General features: G+C 39.6%; 1 protein-coding gene across 1 annotated transcript in view; it reads right to left on the reverse strand.

Moving 5' to 3' along the window:
- The window catches only part of si:ch211-156j16.1 (uncharacterized protein LOC564557 homolog), a 40,761-nt gene extending 18,238 nt beyond the window's left edge, over positions 1-22,523 (reverse strand). The window contains exons 1-2 of the mRNA XM_061903804.1: positions 22,340-22,523; positions 22,148-22,254 (exon numbers count right to left, since the gene is read on the reverse strand). Coding sequence (XP_061759788.1) covers positions 22,148-22,199 — 52 coding nt within the window. The 5' untranslated portion in view covers positions 22,200-22,254; positions 22,340-22,523. The remainder of the gene's footprint in view (positions 1-22,147; positions 22,255-22,339) is intronic.
- Between the last annotated feature and the right edge of the window lie 321 nt (positions 22,524-22,844).

Genomic DNA, 22,844 nt, shown 5'->3' on the forward strand with positions numbered 1-22,844 from the left:
GCCACCACAACTGAAAGCTTCAGCGCCGCATCCAAATCAAGGATTACGGAAAATTACGGACTAGACCTAACTTTTCCACTGAAAAAAAAAAAGTCGGCCTGACTTGACTTCTTCTCAATGGAAAGTGGGGGGAAAAAACAACACTTCGCTCTCTTACTGAACACTCTCTCTTGTCAATGCTGTGAATGCTTGAAATAAGTGAGTCCGGGGGTCAGCGGCTCATTAGCGCCAAACTAGTAGCTCCCTGGAGCTTTTTCAAAAATGTATGCAAATGGAAAATATATTTTTTGTAGTCATATGGTTTCTGTTGGAGGACAAACATGACACCAACTTTTCTTATTGTTAGAAATCCCACTTTTTTTATATTAAACATACTTCACTGATGAGAGTATTTGGTGAGCGCCGTTTTGTCCTGCTGATTTTGGTGGTCCTTGAACTCACTCGTACTTTGTTTACACGTACAACTTTCTGCAACGCTGCCATAGAAAGACGTGTTTTGTGCCAATACTTTATGTCATTTTGTCCACCAATTGTTTTGTGCTGTGCGTGAATGCACAAAGGTGAGCTTTGTTGATGTTATTGATTTGTGTGGTGTGCTGATCAGGCATATTTGGTCAGTGCATGAGTGCAAGCCAATCAATGCAAACATGCTATTTCGGCTCGCTGCATCATTATGGCTTGTTTGTCGGTATATTTGAGCTCATTTAATGTCCTTTATTTAATTCCTTTTTGTATATAATTTAGTTTTGCATGTCTCATGACACAATTATCTGTATATAATATTAATAGTTGTTTGCCTTTATAGACACCAGCAAACGTTAACCAGCTTGCAAAGATTGTGCCGCTCTAGTGGCTTCCTCGAGCATTTTTAAAAAATGATGGAAAATGGAAAAAGATGGGGGAAAATAATCTTTTTGTTTTAGTATGTTTTTTGTTTGAGGACAAACATGACACAAACCTTTCAAATTGTTAGAAAGAAGTTTGTGTTTTAGTTTTTCCTTTGTGTGTTTAGTATTTCCTGTTCTTAGTTCCTGTCAGCACTCTTATTTTGGTTTAGCTTCCTGTTTGTCTCCCTGTGTGCTGTTTTCCCTCAGCTGCGGCTGATTGGCACCTGGCTACACCTGTGGTCAATCAGCACGCTCCTATATTACCTGCTTTTTCCTCCAGTCAGTGCTGGATTATTGTCGCTCTTTTGCCGTTGCTACCTGTCGTGTCGATGTCATCATTACAGCTTCTACCTGTCATGCTACTATTTGTCCTTGTCGTCGTAGCGGTAAGCTGTTCCTGTTAGCTATTTGTAGTTTTTTTTCTCCTAGCTTTTTGTTTTTTCATTAGCCATTAGTTGTTTCCAGTTTTTCTGTTTCCTTCTAGATACCTTTAAGCTTCCACGCAAGGCCTTTTGTTTTTTATCCACCCACCCACGTGCGCGCTTTTGGTTTGAAACCTTTGCTTGTTTTTGTCTTAGTATTTTTATTAAATCATGTTTTCTTGTTCAATGCCTGCCTCCGTCCCTGCATCTTGGGGTTCGTCAACAACAAACTCTGACACCCACTGTTTAATATACTTGTGTGTATGCTACATTGATGAGAGTATTTGGTGAACATTGTTTTGTCCTACTCATTTCGGCGGTTCCTGAACTCACCGTAGTGTGGACTGTGACTCAACAGTTACATGTGTAGAATAAATATTAGATTTCAACATTTCTGTCAACAAAGGTATAAGGCTTTTAAAGGTTTTTTGAAAGTAGGCTATTATAGCTAATATAAACACTTGCTTCATGTGTTGTCTTCATTATAACAGTTATATAAGGCTTTTAAAGTCATTTTGATAGTAGGCTATTTTAGCTAATATAGACACTTACGTCATGTGTTGCCTTCATTATTACACTTATACACGACTTTTAAAGTCATTTTGATAGGAAGCTATTTTAGCTAATATAGACACTTACGTCATGTGTTGTCTTCATTATAACACTTATATAAAGCTTTTAAAGTAATTTTGATAGTAGGCTATGGTAGCTAATATAGACACTTACATCATATGTTGTCTTCATTATAACACTTACATAAGGCTTTTAAAGTCATTTTGATAGTAGGCTTTTATAGCTAGTGTAGACACTTATGTCATGTGTTGTCTTCATTATAACACTTATACATGGCTTTTAAAGTCATTTCGATAGTAGGCTATTATAGCTAATATCGCCACTTACGTCATGTGTTGCCTTCATTATAAAATATATACACGGCTTTTAAAGTAATTTTGATAGTAGGCTATTATAGCTAATATAGACACTTACCTGATGTGTTGCCTTCATTATAACACTTATATAAGGCTTTTAAAGTAATTTTGATAGTTGTCTATTATAGCTAATATAGACACTTAGGTCATGTGTTGTCTTCATTATAACACTTATATAAGGCTTTTAAAGTCATTTTGATAGTAGGCTATTTAGCTAATATAAACATTTATGTCATGTGTTGTCTTCATTATAACACTTATACATGGCTTTTAAAGTCATTTCGATAGTAGACTATTATAGCTAATATCGGCACTTACGTAATGTGTTGCCTTCATTATAAAATATATACACGGCGTTTAAAGTAATTTCGATAGTAGGCTATTATAGCTAATATAGACAATTACCTTATGTGTTGCCTTCATTATAACACTTATATAAGGCTTTTAAAGTAATTTTGATAGTAGTCTATTATAGCTAATATAGACACTTACTTCATGTGTTGTCTTCATTATAACACTTATATAAGGCTTTTAAAGTCATTTTGATAGTAGGCTATTTAGCTAATATAAACATTTATGTCATGTGTTGTCTTCATTATAAAACTTATATAAGGCTTTTAATTTCATTTTGATAGTACATTATAGCTAATATAGACACTTGTGTCATGTGTTGCCTTCATTATAACACTTATATAAGGCTTTTAAAGTCATTTTGATAGTAGGCTATTATAGCTAATATAGACACTTACGTCATGTGTTGTCTTCATTATAACACTTACATAAGGCTTTACATGACGCCTGCAACATTCTGGGTTGCCGATCCCCGGTCTAGCCTGACCAGAGCTGCTGCTGTAACAGGCGGTAAATGCACCCAAGCATTTGTTCCTGTCGCGGTAAAGAATTGAACAGGAAAAAGGGGGGCGGCCGAGACTGTTTGTTTGGAATGTCTGTAAGCAATGATAAAATGTCCTTACACTACATGTAATCACCCGCTAACAATCGCTTCACTATATGCCCCGTTCCCACAATTAGCTCAGAGTGGTGTTTCCTCCCCGAGCAGGGGGTCTGCGTCAATGGTGCATATATCCCCTCCTCTACCCTGCGCGAGTCCCTCAGGATTGCCAAAAACTGCATAGATGTTTAACGGGTTCCAGCTCAACACAACACGGGTTCCTCGGCGGCCATATGTGTGTTCCTATAGACTGCAGTGCATATTCTAAACGTTTTGAATCATGCGACCACACAGTCTCAGCAGGAGGCCTTAAAATACTCTCGCCAAACAAGCACATGGAGCAGCCATGAGCGGGCTAAGAATGTGATTGACAGGCCGCAGGTTTGAGTTCCCTCAGCAGCTATAAAGCTCTCACTACTCCGTGTTTGTTTATGATAAAGAATGATCATACTCTCAACAAGAACCATATGCATCAGTAAATCGAACTCTGTAAATGTTGATCCAAGCATGCGAAGCAACAGGTGGCGGCCAACAACTGCTCCCCAGAGCTTTTCTTTTTGTCACTCACACGCACGAGATCAATGAAACAGCTTTTCTTGTATAGCAACTTGCTACCAGTTGCTATTTCACTAATATTGAAAAAGTGATCTCCAATGGTACCTCGACTTAAGAGTGTTGTGAAATAAGAGCAGTAGGAAAGGGGATTTATATGGCCCCGTTCGTCGCAGTTTACCTGACACATGAAACATGACACATTGAGGGGTTTACTTCGTCCACTTTAGCCAGTCAGATGGCAGTAGAGTGTTGAATGTCTTAAAATGTGTTTTGTGGCAACTCCAACTTGGACTACAGTGTCAGTTGTTATGTACAGTGGTGCTTTCCATCATTTTCAGCAGACCGCATTACAAAATTATTATTCATTTATACATTATATATGAGCAGCATGGTGACACAGGGGTTAGTGCATGTGCATCACAATACGATGGTCCTGAGTTCAATCCCGGGCTCGGGATCTTTATGTGTGGAGTTTGCATGTTCTCCCCGTGACTGTGTGGGTTCCCTCTGGGTACCCCGGCTTCCTCACACTTCCAAAGACATGCACCTGGGGATAGGTTGATTGGCAACACTGGTGTGTGAATGTGAGTGTGAATGTTGTTTGTCTATCTGTGTTGGCCCTGTGATGAGGTGGCGACTTGTCCAGGGTGTACGCCACCTTCTGGCCAAATGCAGCTGAGATAGGCTCTAGCATCCCCCGTGACCCCGAAAGGGACAAAGCGGTAGATAATGCATGAATAGATGGATCGCCAATGGTACCTCAACTTAAGAGAGTTTTGTAATAAGAGCTGTCACAAGTAAACATTTGAGTTACAAGTGCAGTAAGGAAGGGGATTCATATGGCCCCATTTGTCGCAGTTTACCTGGCACATGAAACATGATGAATTAGGGTAACGTTGCACTATCCACTTTAGCCGCCAGATGGGAGTAAGAGTGTTGAATATCTTAAAACGTGCTTTGCGGCAATTCCAACTCTGACAACAGTGTCAGTTGCTATGTAGAGTTGTGCTTTCCATCATTTTCTGCAGACTGTATTACAAAATTGTTGATTCAAACACTATTTCTCATCCAAAGGTTTTTTATTCTTTTTAAAAGGTATGTTATATGTAGAAATTGTGTGTGTTTTGGGGGGCCAAGGACCAATTAAATGAAAGCTATTAATTTCAATGGGGGACGTTGATTTGAGATACAAGTGTTTTGCGTTACGCGCTAAGTCACGGAACCAATTGATAAGCTTGTAAGTTGAGGTACAACTGTATTTAAAAAAGTGTATTTGAATTCAACTTAAAAAGTGTTTTAAGCCAAATTCAAACAATTTTTTCTTTAAAATAAAAGGGGGAAATGGGGTCATCTTTACATTGTAGAAGCTAAAATTAAAAGTAAGCAAGTATAAATATTGTATACCAACAAATATATATGTATATATATAGTTTTTGAAACACTGGATATTTCTTCTTAGTATATTAGACCTGCATGCTTATCTTTAGTTATATATACTAAAATATGATTGTTTTGCTCATTAAAGTAAGCAAAACAATCATCCAACAGAACAAGAAAAACATTTAAGTAAGTTGCAAGTAAGTTGAAATGGGTTTTTTTCCTGTTTTTGCAGTACATTATATTATATTATTATTATTATTATTATTATTATTAGTATTATTTTAAATCAATCAATATTTTGAAAGGAGACTAACAACACAGTTATGTCAATATTTTATAATGTATATATTTTTGATCTGGGTGTTTTTGTTTTATTATTCATACATAGTGCAGTCACTTAGTGTTAAAATATATGTGCATAGGTGGAAATAGTGGTGTTGTTATTATTCATTACTCGTTTTTAGTTTTGCATTTTTTAAATTTCATTTTACTTGTGTTATTTCATGCAAAATCTGCACCGCAGCCACATCATTCATCCATTGTGGGACACATGAACTCTATACTCTCCTGTCCTATTATTACACATGCTTTATACCATAGAAAAACAGTAGTTAAACACAGGAAGTGGGCACACTACTAACTGCTGTACCGAGACACAGAAAAGTTGGAGGACTAAATCAGCTATGCCTCTTCCTACTCCTTTTCTGACAGGTTGAATTGTGCAAGTGTAAAAACATGTGATGGAAATACAACTTTCCCCTGAGCTCAGTTCAAAACTTGGGAGACAAACATTTTTGCAGCAAATTCCTATAAACACAAGAGTGCTCCTGTTGTGTAGAGAGCGGTGGTTCTCAAATGTTTTTCACCAAGTATCACCTCAGGAAGAAACTATTCATTAAAAACCATGTAAAGGTTTTATATGACAATTGTATTGAATACTTTTGGCCACTTTAAAATAACACACAGTTTGAATATTAACACTGTGTTCAAATACAGGAAAATAAAACACTGTGATTTAATCAAGTTATTCTTTGACGTACCACTAGATGAAGCCCACGTACCACAGTTTGAGAATCACTGGTCTAGAGGAACATGGACCACTGTAAACATTGACGTTTTAACCTTGCTAGCAAACAGACCATTGAGCTCCAGACTTGTGATTGACATAACTGATGCATTCCTCAAGGCACCCTTTTAAGTCCTCTCACTTTTGACACTTTAAACCTGTTTTTGTAAGGTGATCTATGTAACTAAGGTGTTTGCCGTAGCTTGTTTACTTCAGATGCAGTCAGTGGTCATTTAATTTCTCTAGTTATACCAGTGGTGTTCCCCAAGGGTCCATTTTAGGTCCTCTCTTTTTCACCATTTGGGCTACTCAAGTGGTCCGCGAGTTCAGCTAAAAAACCTGGTGAGATAATTACATTTTGGACAAGCTTTTGTGCAGAAAGTAATTAAAACCCTGCCATGGTTTTTCATTGTTACCATATAGTAAAGTTATTTCTTGCCCTGATGTTGTGGCTTGTGCAGCCCTTTGAGACATTTGTGATTAAGGGATATATACAAGTAAACTTTGATAGATTTATTGATTGACACAAACAGCAACATGCTAAATAATAGACAAACATGAAATGTCTACTGTAGAGGAGCCTGGTTAGATAAGACTAATAGTGAAGGAAGAAGTCCGCCCCACTGGTCCTTAAATTCTGGAAATGTGGCCCCCAAAACAATTAGGTTGAATATCCCTGCGTTCCTATATGCAATGACAATAACATTCCCTGTCACAACCGGGTCGCTTGGTGATGCGGGGTTTGTTGTCCCAGGAAGCAAGAGGACAACTCCGTATAGGACTTGTAGGTAACGACATAATTTAGTCGTAAATGAACTCAAAACAGGTACAAAACAGAAAACAAACAGACGGAACAAGGTGCCGATCGCACCGGAAGCTAAGGCTACAATTTAGCACAGACTAGAGCATGGAACAAAAGTCACTCGGCAAAGGTGTGACGCAAACAATGAAGCCAGAACGAGTGATCAACAAAAGCAGACTTCAGTAGTACAGTAGTCTATTAATTAGACACACGTGTGTCCCAAACAACAGAGGCAGGTGGAAATCATAAGTAACCATGGTGACTAAACTCAGGAGGTGCACAAATAGGAACTAAAGGAGTCCAAAACTAACAGAACATAACTAAACAAAACATGATCCCGACCATGGATCATGACAAAGGCAGGGAGATAGAACAAGACGATGTGCAGAAGGTTAGACCGGGGGTCAGCAACCCGCGGCTCTCGAGCTGCATTCAGCTTATTAGTGCCGCCCTGTGGCTCCCTGGAGCATTTTTTTTTTTTTTTTTTTTTTTTTAAAGGATTGAGAATGGAAAAAGATGGGGGAAAAATATTTTTGGGGTTTTAGTATATTTTTGGTTTGAGGACAAACATGACACAAACCTTCCCAATTGTTAGAACTTTTTTAATACGTTTGTTTGTATGCTTCACTGATGAGACTATTTGGTTAACATTGTTTTGTCATTCTATTTTTGGCAGTTCTTGAACTCACCATAGCGTGGACTGTGACGCAACAGTTTGTTTACTTGTCAAAACCTTCCACTCCTTCTTTCCCTAATTTTGTCCACCAAACCTTTTAAGCTGTGCCTGAATTCACAAAGGTGCGCTTTGTCGATGTCATTGACTTGTGTGGAGTGCTAAGCAGGCATATTTGGTCAGTGCATGACGGCGAGCTAATCCACGCTAACATGCTATTTAAGCTAGCTGTATGTACATATTGCATCATTATGCCTCGTTTGTAGCTATATTTGAGCTCATTTAATGTCCTTTACTTTTATAATTTAGTTTTGCATGTCTCATGACACATTGCCTGCATGTAATATCAGCTGCATTTCTGATAGTTTGTGTGCCACGTTGTTCCAGACCACAGCAAACATTACCCAGCTCGCAAAGATTGTAATTAATTTATTAAAAGAAGACAACCTGCCGTTTCCTTTAACTTGGACACACACATCTATACCTCTGGCCATTAAAAAGCCAGTAATTTCCATTAGTTTTCTCACCTTCTGAGTAGCCTGTGAATTACAAATGGTTTGTAATTTTGTAAAAATGTGTAGAATATTACTGTGGAGAGATGGCGCCGACGAGGCGACAGCGGGATAGGACAGACAGTGGTCCTACCCGAGATGGCGGCCAGGAGGCGGAGCATGCGGCAGAGAGGAGAGGAGAGGCGGGGCGCACTTGGAGCGACGCTGCAGCAAGCCAAGCCAGGTTCGTAAACGACACACCTGCTCTCAATCTCTGCATCTTCTGCTGCAGTATGAAAGGGGAGAAGGAGGAACAATTGCGGCAGAAGTAGGCGAGGAAACATCAGAACACGACGAGAGCGACCAAGAGCGAGATGAGCCCCCGCGGAAGACGCAGCTACCGGCCACCGAAAGGCGTGCCGCGACGAGCAGGAAGAGCAGGTACGCTAGAAATTGGCGCGACCGACTGGCAAGAAAACATATTTATTGAAACAATAAACCACAGTCAAACCTGCTATAATGTGTCTTGCATGGATCATCACTGCAACCCACATGATGAAGGCTGTAGAACTGTCACAATTCCATTTCAACATTTCTGTCAACAAAGATTTGCTTCAGCCTGTGACACATAGTCATTTTGATAGTAGGCTATTGTAGCTAATATAGACACATCATGTGTTGGCTTCATTATAAGACTTGTGTCTCTCCCGTCCAAAGGCAAAATCTAGTAACTCACTTCTAACAGATTTTGAGAAAACAAAGGAAAACCAATCTATCTTGATGCTGTCTTACAAAGATCTGCAAAGTCATCAAACGTATAGATGTTTTCTTGAGCTTTCATTTTCTTGCCGATTGAGCCATGGATTGAATCTGCTCTCATCAACGTGTGCCCTTTCTCCAGATATGTTATCACAATCTCGGGTGGGCCCCATTCTGCGTTTGCACATTGGGCAAGAGCCGTGTACAGCGTCCAGTTTTTATTTTGACCTCCACAGTTATCTGCCCAAAAGAGTATGCAAGGGGAAGAATTAAGAACAATACATTTAATGAAGGTGCTTGCACCGTCCTGGGCCAATCTTCCAAATATCCCCTCGTGCCATAATATCACATAATCAGGTTGCCCATCGGCCCCCATTCGTGCAAATGTCTCATTAAAGACAATAAGGCGACTGACAACGAAGCTCCGATTGGTCCCTTGAGATACTAGGTTTTTCTGTTGTATCTACGCGGTTATGTGGTAGTTGCTAGGTCCTGACATGCTTACTTACGGAACAGCTTACTTACGGAACAAATTACAATATCGCATACACTAATGTAAAGCATATCACCTAGGAACTCCAAAATCATTATCAGCTCAGTTTTGACCAACATTGAGTTACTGGGTTTTGCCTTTGGACGGGAGATCTGATCTAAGCTGAGGATGTCGTTGTGGCTTGTGCAGCCCTTTGAGACACTCATGATTCAGGGCTATATAAGTCAATTTTGATTGATTGATCTAATACATACGGCTTTTAATTTTTTTGCGGCTCCAGACGGATTCGTTTTTCTGTATTTTTGGTCCAATATGGCTCTTTCAACGTTTTGGGTTGCCCACCCCTGGGTTGGAGGGTCAAAAGAGAAAGAAGACCCCCACGTGAACACAACAAACCTCCAGTGAGAAGAGAATGAGTAATTGAGGTCCAACCACAACAATATCAAGTGTGAGACAGGAAAGAAGGGAGTAACAGGCTCCATCCATTTCAATCAGCTGTCACTGAGGCCCCTGCTTTGTGTTCATAGATACTGTGTGTGTGCGTGTGTGTGTGTGTGTGTGTGTGTGTGTGTGTGTGTGTGTGTGTGTGTGTGTGTGTGTGTGTGTGCGTGCGTGCGTGCCTATAACTCACTATCCTGTCTGGGTGGGGATGCATCCATGCAGATGGTGTGACTGCCTTCCCAGGAATGTCGGCCAGCTCGATAGGCACCCATCACCCGTCACGACCTCCCCTCCTCAGTCAGCTGCGAGGGTACCAGGGGGTGCCATGCGCACTGCGGCCCGGCGCCCGGGGCGTTATCACGGAGGCAACACATTGAAGGTGCGCCCATCCTGTTCGAGCTTAGATACGGAGATGTCCCATCTGGACTCTATCACCCGCCGCCAACTGGTACGGCAGACGCGGCGGACCTTTAATCATGTGACTCACACATCTGAAAACCGTTCCGAAGCAGCCAATGAAGACGTGACGCACACAGGAAGTGAAGACGGTGGAAAACACTGCTTTGTACACAAGGTTGTGCAAACGGAGAATTCCAGAACACTGAGGCTACTTTGGAATTTTTAACCTTTTGTTTATGAAAAAAACACAATCCAACATACACTATGTTGCCAAAAGTATTTGGCCACCTGCCTTGACTCACATATGAACTTGAGGTGCCCTACCATTCCTAACCCAAAGGCTTCAATATGATGTGGGTCCACCTTTTGCAGCTATTACAGCTTCAACTCTTCTGAGAAGGCTGTCCACAAGGTTGCGGAGTGTGTTTATAGGAATTTTCCACCATTCTTCCAAAAGCGCATTGGTGAGGTGACACACTGATGTTGGTGGAGAAGGCCTAGCTCTCAGTCTCTGTTCTAAAGCTGTTCAGGTCAGGACTCTGTGCAGGCCAGTCAAGTTCTTATGTCTTTATGGACCTCGCTTTGTGCAAAGTCATGTTGGAAGAGGAAGGGGCCCGCTCCAAAATGTTCCTGCAAGGTTGTCCAAAATGTTTTGGTATCCTGGAGCATTCAAAGTTCCTATCACTGGACATAAGGGTCTAAGCCAAACTCCTGAAAAACAACCCCACACCTTAATTCCTCCTCCACCAAATTTCACACTCGGCACTCGTCCAAAATGTAGCATTCTCCTGGCAACCTCCAAACCCAGACTTGTGCATCAGATTTCCAGATGGAAAAGTGTGATTCATCACTCCACAGAACGCGTCTCCACTGCTCTAGAGTCCAGTGGCGACATGCTTTACACCACTGCATCTGACGCTTTGCCCCCCAGTCAAAGTCCGCCGTGTCATTGTTGGTTTTAAAGCAGAGGAGCATGTTCGGCAGCGCACAATCACAGAGTACTTACAAGCAGACACAGTGTGTAGACAGAAAAATGGAGAACTGATGCATTTTGTCTTAAAAAGGTAAAGATAATGGTGAAGTTATAACACTGAAACGCCCTCAGGAAGAGGTGCTTTAAGACACGGGCTAAAGTCCAGCTGCAGTCTGCAGTGTTTTAGCGACTTCTAAATCACTAATACTGGCCTCCATGGCGACAAATAAATTAAGTTCCTTACAAGTATCATGGGACGGCGTGGCGCAGTGGGAGAGTGGCCGTGCGTAACCCGAGGGTCCCTGGTTCAAATCCCACCTAGTACCAACTACGTCACGTCCGTTGTGTCCTGAGCAAGACACTTCACCCTTGCTCCTGATGGGTGCTGGTTGGCGCCTTGCATGGCAGCTCCCTCCATCAGTGTGTGAATGTGTGTGTGAATGGGTAAATGTGGAAGTAATGTCAAAGCGCTTTGAGTACCTTGAAGGTAGAAAAGCGCTATACAAGTACAACCCATTTATTTTATTTATCATCCTTGCAGGACGGGGAATAGCTAAACATGCTTCACTACACAACGTAACTGAACGCCAACAAAATGTAATGTGGATCTACACATGACATCCACTGTAATGATACCAAGTACAGGAGCGTATTCAGTCGATACTCATTTGATTACATCGATATATTTTTTTAAATTTATATTATGTTTATAAACTCAGGAAATATGTCCCTTTACACCTGAGGACTTTGAATATGACCAATGACTTAAATTTGTGGAATCATCCAAAAACTAATGTAAAGTATCCAAATAGAAGAATAAGTGACTATTACATTTTAGCAGAAGTGTAGATAGAACACGTTGAAAGGGAAAGTAATCAGATATTAACAGTAAATGAAAAAGTAATTTATTCATACATTAATAATTCATTTTCTACCACTTGTCCTTAATAATTTTGAGAAAATAATAAAATGGAATATGACACATGACATGTTACTGCATATGTCAGCAGCTAAATTAGGAGCCTTTGTTTGCTTACTTACTAATAAAAGACAAGTTGTCTAGTATGTTCACTATTTCATTTAAGGACAAACTTGCACTAAGAAACATATGTTTAATGTACCCTAACATTTTTTGTTCAAATAAAGCCAATAATGCAACTTTGTGTGGTCCCCTTTATTTAGAAAAGTATCGAAAAGTACTTAAATACATTTTGGTACCGGGACAACACTACATCAAACCAATCCTATACATGCTAATGATTTCCTGTGGTGTACCTCAGGGATCAATTCTAGGACCTAAACTATTCAATCTCTATATAAATGACATTTGTAAAGTTACAAGATATTTAAAGTTAGTATTATTTGCAGATGATACAACAGCCTTTTGTTCAGGAGAGAACACACAGAAGACAATACAAATAATAACAGAAGAAATTAACAAATTTAAAAAATGGTTTACAAAATAATTACAAAACTACACTTCATTCACTAACAGTGTTACAAAAAAGATCAGTTAGAATAATACATCATGTTGGATATAGAGAACATACAAACTCTTTATTTATTGAATCAAAGATATTGAAATTCCACGACATAGTGAAATTGCAAACAGCTAAAATTATACACAAAGCAAACTATCACCTGCTTCCCAAGAATATACAACAATTCTTCTCAACCAAATAGGAGAAATATAATCTTAGAGAACAATTTCATTTAAAACATTTGTTCGCACGTGCAACACTTAAGACCTTCAGTATATCAGTATGTGGAATTAAATTATGGAATGGATTAAGCAAAGCAATCAAACAATGTACCAATATGATCCACTTCAAGAATCTCTTCAAACTGGAAGTGTTTACAAAGTACAAAAAAGAAGAACCATGATAAACATTCTGATTTTATTCACCTATTCATTCTTTCATTCTCAAAATAATCATACTTATCTCATCATATGAAATATAACTTACTTCACCAATTATTTATTTTTATTGTGATTACTTATGGAGTATATTGTGAATACATTGGGAACAGGAAGTGAACAAAAGTTTTAGCAACTGTTATGCAAAAGAAAAGGGGTAGTATTAAATAAGCTCTGCTTCTTCCTACTCCTTTTCGAACATGTTGAAAAGAGAAACTGGAAATTGTGATGTATCTTGTTGTATGCTTGCATGTTCTAAACAAACTCAAACTCAAACTCAAACTCAAACTCCATCCACCCACTTCTTTGTGGAGCTTGCTTTGTGCACCAGAACACAAGACTGTCCTCATGCATGCATAGAATGTTCCAAAATGTCTCGCAAACAGCTTTAAAACAAGCCTCTTAAAGGCTTCTAATCCAGCCAACATTCACTTGAGTCGTGTTCCTGAGTCAGCTGCTTTTGTTGTGTGCTTGCTCCATGTCTCACATGCACGTCACACACAAACATGTGCGCCATTTTTCGGGGGGCTCTTGATATTACTTGGTGTAGTCTCTGAAATAGCAGGTTTTGTTCCGCGCACAGACTTTTCTTTTTGCGTGGTGAAAAGACCCGCGAGTGTGACTAAGCGCTCTGTGCCAGCCTCATATTTGGAGTATGAGCGCCACATTTGAGTCATTTCTAAAAGCGGGCCCATGACCAAAGAGGGCGCTGACCTCCCCCTTTCAACAGCCAGATGTGACGGCGGCGTTATTAGCCCCGCTGAGGCAGACAAAACTCATTAAGACGGAGACTGGGGGCGGCGATGGCGGGCTTTTTACAGGATGCAGTTTAACGGGGGCGGGCTTAAAGTTTAGACCTTATTAGAGTATTGATGACCTGTTGTCTTGGTTTCACCCGCTCTTTGGGAATTCTCTACGACGTTCTACCAGAATCCCACAGTCGTACTTGTTGAGATTTCAAGTCTATGAAGGAGTTCAGTTTTAAGAACTCCCTGAGAGGTAGACACTTATTTCTACCACTTCACAGTGTTCTGCAAGGGGAAGAAAGTTGAAATAAAAAATATTTAAAAAGTCAAAAGTTTTACACAATATTTTTTTTAATATATTAAAAATGTGTTGGCATGTATAAAACTTTAATTTATATTTTTTTAAATATTTATTGAAGAAGCTAACCATGACTTAAAGGGGAACATTATCACAATTTCAAAAGGGTTAAAAACAATAAAAATCAGTTCCCAGTGGCATGTTGTATTTTTTGAAGTTTTTTTCAAAATTTTACAAGTCTCCGAATATCCCTAAAAAAAGCTTTAAAGTGCTTGATTTTCGCTATTTGCGATGCCACTATCCATTTCCCTGTGACGTCATACAGTGCTGCCAATACAAACAAACAATGGCGAATAGCACAGCAAGATATAGTGACATTAGCTCGGATTTAGACTCGGATTTCAGCGGCTTAAGCGATTCAACAGATTACGCATGTATTGCAACGGATGGTTGGAGTATGAAAGTATTGAAGAAGAAACTGAAGCTATTGAGCAAATAGCTATTGACGCTATTCATAGCCGTAGCATGGCCGAATAGCTGCGTTAGCATCGCCGGTAAAATGTGTGGACCAAACGATCAGGACTTTCGCAACTTGTGACACTGGAGCAACTTAAATCCGTCGATTGGTAAGTGTTTTTTCCGCATTAAATGTGGGTGGAAAGAAACGTAATATAGTTGCAAATACATCTGCAGGTTATCCATACAGCTCTGTGCCATGTCTGCTTTAGCACCGCCGGTAAATAGCATGTTAGCATCGATTAGCGTAGCATGTTAGCATCGATTAGCTGGCAGTCAACATCAACAAAAACTCACCTTTGTGATTTCTGTGACTTTATCATTGCAAATGCATCTGCAGGTTATCCATACATCTCTGTGCCATGTCTTCTTTAGCACCGCCGGTAACTAGCATGTTAGCTTCGATTAGCATAGCATATTAGCATCCATTAGCTCGCAGTCACGCCGCGACCAAATATGTTTGATTAGCAAATAAGTCAACATCAACAAAACTCACCTTTGTGATTTCGTTGACTTTATCGTTGCAAATGCATCTGCAGGTTATCCATACATCTCTGTGCCATGTCTGTCATCGCCGGTAAAATGTGGAGCCTCTTTGGTACATTCAATGGGGGTCTGGCGGCAGACTTTCGCATCTTCGGTGCAACTTGAATCCCTCCCTGTTAGTGTTGTTACACCCTCCGACAAGACACCAACGAGGCATGATGTCTCCAAGGTTCCAAAAAATAGTTGAAAAAACGAAAAATAACAGAGCTGAGACCCAATGTTTACAATGGGTTGAAAATGAAAATGGCGGCTGTATTACCTCGGTGACGTCACGTTCTGACGTCATCGCCTCCAGAGTGATAAACAGAAAGGTGTTTAATTTGCCAAAATTCACCCATTTAGAGTTCGGAAATCGGTTAAAAAAATACATGGTCTTTTTTTCTGCACCATCAAGGTATATATTGACGCTTACATAGGTCTGGTTATAATGTTCCCCTTTAAGGCAGGCCTGAGCAATTATTTTGACTCATTTAGAGAAAAAAAATGTGTCTGGGGCCGGTATAGCTATTTTAAGGGGCACTAATACAAAACCTCGTAATAATGTCTGATTGAATGCTAAAAACGTTAGTTAAAGTTAAAGTACCAATGATTGTCACACACACACTAGGTGTGGCGAAATTTTTCTCTGCATTTGACCCGTCACCCTTGATCACCCCCTGGGAAGTGAGGGTAGCAGCGGTGCCGCATCCGGGAATCATTTATGGTGATTTAACCCCCAATTCCAACCCTTGATGCTGAGTGCCAAGCAGGGAGGTAATGAGTCCCATCTTCATAGTCTTTGGTATGAGTCGGCCGGGATTTGAACTCACGACCTACCGATCTCAGGGCGGACACTTTAACCACTAGGACACTGTGTAGGTTATGACGGACCGCGTCAAAAAACTTAATGGAATTTTAAAGTTTTCTATGAACGATAAAACACTGAATATTGACAACCATTTTCGATCGACATATTTTACAATGAAGTGAAACGCAGCAAAAAAGCAACAAACAGTGAAATATGAACGCGAAGGGTACAAAATAAACCCACCTACAATCTGATACATCTGTTATATCACTAAGCTTTGGAACTGTGTTGTGAAAATCTCCTTCCGCGTCTGTGGAAACGCTGCACATGCACCCACACTGTTTGGTGCCTCGTCTGAGCTGCAGTGATGTAGATTACCATAGTAACTAAGTAGATGACCATAGTAACTAAGTAGATGACCATAGTAACTGGTATATCATCCATAGGCGCAGATTCCAACCATTGAAATACTTTGCATACTTCAGGACTTACGGTCATTAGAAAACTTCAGTGCACATCGTAATGGCAGCTACATCTCCATCTTAAAGATCGAAAATTTAAAGTAAAAAAAAAATTACTTTATTGACTTAATTTATAAATATAATTCAATAATTTGCCAAGGTCTGACTTAAGGCAATAAACATAGAGTATGTTATTATTTATTCAAACATACAGTCTATTATTATTTTTGATAATTTATATATATATATATATATATATATATATATATATATATATATTTATATATTTATATATATGTCTATGTTTTAATTGCATATGTTTAATTTTCTTACATTATTTAAATGTGTTTTTATGTACAGTACAGGCCAAAAGTTTGGACACACCTTCTCATTCAATGCATTTTCCTTATTTTCATGACTATTTAATGTCATTGAAGGCATCAAAACTATGAATGAACACATCTGGAATTATGTGCTTAACAAAAAAGGTGGAATAACCAAAAATGTGTTTTTTATTCTAGTTTCCTCAAAATAGCCACCTAGTGTACATTGTTAACTGCGGTATCACCACAATACACGATAAACTCCAGTCCCCTCTAAACTTTTCTTATAGAAATGATCTCTTCATACAACATATAGTTGTGGTCAAAAGTTTACATACATAAAGAACATAATGTCATGGCTGTCTTGAGTTTCCAATAATTTCTACAACTCTTACTTTTTTTTGTGATAGAGTGAATGGAGCACATACATATTTTTGTTTCATTCGACTACAGAACTTTCCTCCAGAAAGTCTTATCTTTGTCCATGTGATGTCAAATGAAACAAAAATTGAGCCAGCCATACCCAGCAGTATGTTTGGAGGAGAAAAAATGAGGCCTTTAATCCCAGGAACACCATTCCTACCGTCAAGCATGGTGGTGGTAATATTATGCTCTGGGGCTGTTTTGCTGCCAATGGAACTGGTGCTTCACAGAGAGTAAATGGGACAATGAAAAAGGAGGATTACCTCCAAATTCTTCAGGAAAACCTAAAATCATCAGCCCGGAGGTTGGGTCTTGGGCGCAGTTGGGTGATCGAACAGGGCAATGACCCCAAACTCATGTCAAAAGTGTTAAAGGAATGGCTAAATCCGGCTAGAATTAAGGTTTAACAATGGCCTCCCCAAAGTCCTGACTTAAACGTGTGGACAATGCTGAAGAAATAAAACACATTTAGCCGAACTGCAACAATTTTGTCAAGATGAGTGGTCAAAAATTCAACCTGAAGCTTGCCAGAAGCTTGTGGATTGCTACCAAAAATTTTGACCCAGCAGATTTGGTCACATTTTCAGTAGATCCATAATAAACGCATAAAAGAACAAAACTTCATCGATATTTTTTTGTGACCAACAAGTACAGTGGGGCAAAAAAGTATTTAGTCAGCCACTGATTGTGCAAGTTCTCCCACTTAAAATGATGACAGAGGTCTGTAATTTTCATCATAGGCACACTTCAACTGTGAGAGACAGAATGTGAAAAAAAATCCAGGAATTCACATTGTAGGAATTTTTAAGAATTTATTTGTAAATTATGGTGCAAAATAAGTATTTGGTCAACCATTCAAAGCTCTCACTGGTGGAAGGAGGTTTTGGCTCAAAATCTCACGATACATGGCCCCATTCATTCTTTCCTTAACACGGATCAATGGTCTTGTCCCCTTAGCAGAAAAACAGCCCCGAAGCATGATGTTTCCACCCCCATGCTTCACAGTAGGTATGGTGTTCTTGGGATGCAACTCAGTATTCTTCTTCCTCCAAACACGAGGAGTTGAGTTTATACCAAAATGGATACATGGATGATACAGCAGACGATTGGGAGAATGTCATGTGGTCAGATGAAACCAAAATAGAACTTTTTGGTATAAACTCAACTCGTCGTGTTTGGAGGAAGAAGAATACTGAGTTGCATCCCAAGAACACCATACCTACTGTGAAGCATGGGGGTGTAAAAATCACGCTTTGGGGCTGTTTTTCTGCTAAGGGGACAGGATGATTGATCCGTGTTAAGGAAAGAATGAATGGGGCCATGTATCGTGAGATTTTGAGCCAAAACCTCCTTCCATCAGTGAGAGCTTTGAATGGTTGACCAAATACTTATTTTCCACCATAATTTACAAATGAATTCTTTAAAATTCCTACAATGTGAATTCCTGGATTTTTTTTGACATTCTGTTTCTCACAGTTAAAGTGTACCTGTGATGAAAATTAAAGACCTCTGTCATCATTTTAAGTGGGAGAACTTGCACAATCGGTGGCTGACTAAATACTTTTTTGCCCCACTGTGTGTGGTCCAATCACTCCATCACCAAAAAAAACAAGAGTTGTAGTAATGATTGGAAACTCAAGACAGCCATGACATTATGTTTTCTACGAGTGTATGTAAACTTTTGACCACCACTGTATGTCCTGCCACCATTTCTATGCATCCTCTTAAATATAGAACCCCCTCTATTAATACACCAACCATGAGTTCTGCCCTGCAGCTTCAGTCGGCCACACCCCCTTTCTTCTGACCATGCCTAGGGTTGGGCCGAGCAAAAGAATAGAAATGGAGCACCATTTAGACTTTTTTAAAAAAGAATAAAGTGAAAAGGAGGACGATATGCTGTCAGATAAATGTGCACAGTGTAAGTTACGGCGTATACGCCCACACACATCCTCCTCTTCTTCTGAAAAAGTTTGCTTCTCTTAGCTGGTGCCAAAAAATGTACAAGGCATGCGGCTGCACTACACCTCTGATTACATCACCCGCCATGACGACTTCATATCCAAACATGTTGTTGGCGCCTTAATAAACTACTGCCATTTGTTTACTTTAGCTCACATTTACTGTAAGAGTTGCTTGATTCCCCATTGACAATTTTTTTTTTTTTTTATTAATTATATATGTATATTTTTTCAATTTTTCACTTCCCTTAAACTCTTTTCTCCCCAATGGAATATAGCAACTTTTCACAATCACCAAACTGATTCCCGGGCGTGGCCCCCGCTGCTGCTCACTGCTCCCCTCACCTCCCAGGGAGTGATCAAGGGAGATGGGTCAAATGCAGAGGATAATTTCAGCACACCGAGTGTGTGTGTGACAATAATTTGTACTTTAATCTTTTTTTTCTTCTTTAAACCCATGAAGTAAATAAACTGGCAGTAACTGCTGAGAAATGGAGAAGAGATGGGATTTGACAAACTTTTTTGACCTTTAAGTAAATTATTGCCATTATTTGGCCATCATTTTGCTGTGTTCATAATACACATGTCATTTCCCCTCATTTTATTTTTGTTATGTCAGATGAAATAAAAATTGAGCTGGTTGGTCACAATACCCAGCACTATGTTTGGAGGAGAAAAAATTAGGCCTTTAATCCCAGGAACACCATCCCTACCGTCAACCATGGTGGTGGTAGTATTATACTCTTTTAGTAAATTATCGTCATTATGGCCACCATTTTGCTGTGTTATAATACATGTCATTTCCCCCCATTTTATTTTATATGTTAAATCCTAAAATGTCAATGTCCAATTCTTACAAAGGTGTACGATGCAGTTAGTCAACAACACCCGACAGTAGCGGTTCACAAACTGCGGTACGTGTACCACTAGTGGTAGGCGGGCTCTATCTGGTGGTACACCAAACGATGGCTTGATTAAATTACAGTGTTTTATTTTCCTACATTCAAACACAGTATTACTGTTCGAATGGCGTGTAATGTTACAGTGGTCAAAATATGGAAGTGACTTTTTTCTGGGCTACCACTAGATAGAGCCCGCGTAACCCTTGATGAGAACCACTTAATGGAAGTTTTTTTCTTCTCCTATATTGGAACAGAGTGTTAATGTTAAAACGGCGTGTAATGTTACAGTGGTCAAAATATGAAATACACTTGTCAAATAAAACCTCTGCTTCGTTCTAATGAACACGTGGGCCTACTATGCGACTCTATTTTAATGTCGGTCATTATGTTGGAGTTATTTTATGTATTTAAACCAAAATAAAAGGGTCAAGATTTGTTTTTAAAATTACATGTTTGATTTTTTTTTATTAAGACTGATGTAAGGGACAAGCGGTAGAAAATGGATGGATGGATGTTGGAGAAATTTGAGTTAAAACGTAAATTTAAGGACTTTTATGTCTTGTTTGACAGTGAGAGTAATTCAAATCCAAAGTCCCTAGGGCAGTGGTTCTAAAGCTTACTTCACCAAGTACCACCTCAGAAAATACTTGGCTCTCTAAGTACCACCATTATTACCAACTAGATGGAGCCCGCGTAACCCTTGATGAGAACCACTTGATGAAAGTTTTTTTTTTTTTTTTAAATGCTCCTATATTCCAACACAGTCATACTGTTCAAAGTGTGTTTAATGTTACAGTGGCCAAAAATTTAAATATACTTCTTAAATAAAACACCTGTCTTGTTTTTAATGAATACTGAGGCCTATTACACTAGTGGATTTTATTGTTGATCATTATGGGGGCGTTATTTTATGTATTTACACCTAAATAAAAGGGTTAAGATTTTTATTTTTTTTTAACTCTTGCGGATCCACTATGGATTGAACTTTCACAGTATCATGTTAGACCCGCTCGACATCCATTGCTTTCGGTCCCCTAGAGAGGGCGGGGCGGGGGGTTTTGCCCACATATGCGGTCCTCTCTAAGGTTTCTCATAGTCATCATTGTCACCGACGTCCCACTGGGTGTGAGTTTTCCTTACCCTTGAGTGGGCTCTACCGAGGATGTCGTATTGGTTTGTGTTGGGGTTTGTGCAGCCCTTTGAGACACTAGTGATTTCGGGCTATATAAATAATCATTGATTGATTGATTGATTGATTGATTGATTGAATTACATGTTTGATTTTTTTAGGACTGATGCTTGAGGAAATTTGATTTAAAACGTAAAATGTAAGGATTTGTATGTCCTGTTTGAAATTGAAAGCAATGCAAATAAAATGTCCTTAGTACCACCATAGTGACCAACATTAAACTACAGTAGGCCTAAGTATTCATTAAAAACAAGGCAGAGGTTCTATTTTTTATTTTGGCCACTGTAAGATTACACACAGTTTGAACAGTAACACCGTTTGAAGATGGGAAAACAAAACACTGTACTTTAATCAAGTGACTTTTTTTGGCCTACCACTAGATGGAGCCCGCCTACCCCTTGATGATAAACCACTTGATGAAAGTTTTTTTTTTTTTCCCCCTATATTTAAACACAGTCTTACTGTTTGAACTGTGTTTGATGTTGAATATACTTGATAAATAAAACTTCTGCTTTGTTTTTTATGACTACTTAGGTCTACTATGCTATGCATTTTGAATTTGGTGATTATGGTGGCACTTTGAGAGCCAATTTTTATTTCTGAGGCGGTACTTGGTGAAAAAAGTTTGAGAACTATAAGCAAATAAAAACAAGTACGATTTATTCAACTACTTTTTTTTTTTTTAAACTTTATGAAGCATTACTATTTTCCACATTTAGTGTTAGAATGATATCATGGCCTGAAGCAGACAAAGGGGTAGCAGCGTTGGCACACGAGTAGGTGGACTCACAGGATGCATGGTGACTGCCTGATGACTACAGGGTTTTTTTGTGGAGGGGGAAGAATTTGACTTACTTGCATGTGTGAAGGCGCAGACGGCCAACAGGAGAAGCAGCTGAACATTCATGGCGGTCAAATCCGGTCCTGGTCCGTGATGAATGAAGAGACTCCTGAGCGCACTTCTGGGGGTAGGGGGGGCAGAGAGCAACGTCACTGAAGTCCTCACACGGTAGAGAGTGAGGGAGCCAAAACAAAAAAAATAACAACCCCAAAAAGGTCAAGAATGGAAAAGCCAAGGAGATCCGAGGATGTTTGGAGAAGGAGCTGTGGTCACTTTGTGGACGTGAGGTAGGCTGAGGGACTGGTACACAGCAGAAAGAGAGAAAGACTGAACAGCAGAGTGGAGGAGGGGTGTGGGCACTGACTCTGGGCTGTGTGGGTCTTGTGGATTTAGGGGTGGGTGTGTATGTGTGTGTGTGTGTGGGTGGGTGGGGGGGCAGGTTTGTGTTGGGAGGAGGGCACTAAGAAGAGATAAAAAATCATAGTTAAATTCATGACACTTATTTATGAGGATCCAAAGAAAAGTTTTGCACATTGAAAAATTAATGACCGATGCCTTGCTAAAGGAAGTGAAGTAGTTGTTGTTGCATGCAAAGCGGGCAGAAAAGACGCAGCAGTGGGAACACGGTGTGACTTTCTCACGAGCACAGAGCCCGAGGGTGGTCTGCAGAGCTGACCGGCCCTTGGCTGGCACCTGTTGGCCGGCACGCAG

The sequence above is a fragment of the Nerophis ophidion genome, linkage group LG06 (assembly GCF_033978795.1).
Source record: "Nerophis ophidion isolate RoL-2023_Sa linkage group LG06, RoL_Noph_v1.0, whole genome shotgun sequence".
Taxonomy (NCBI): domain Eukaryota; kingdom Metazoa; phylum Chordata; class Actinopteri; order Syngnathiformes; family Syngnathidae; genus Nerophis; species Nerophis ophidion.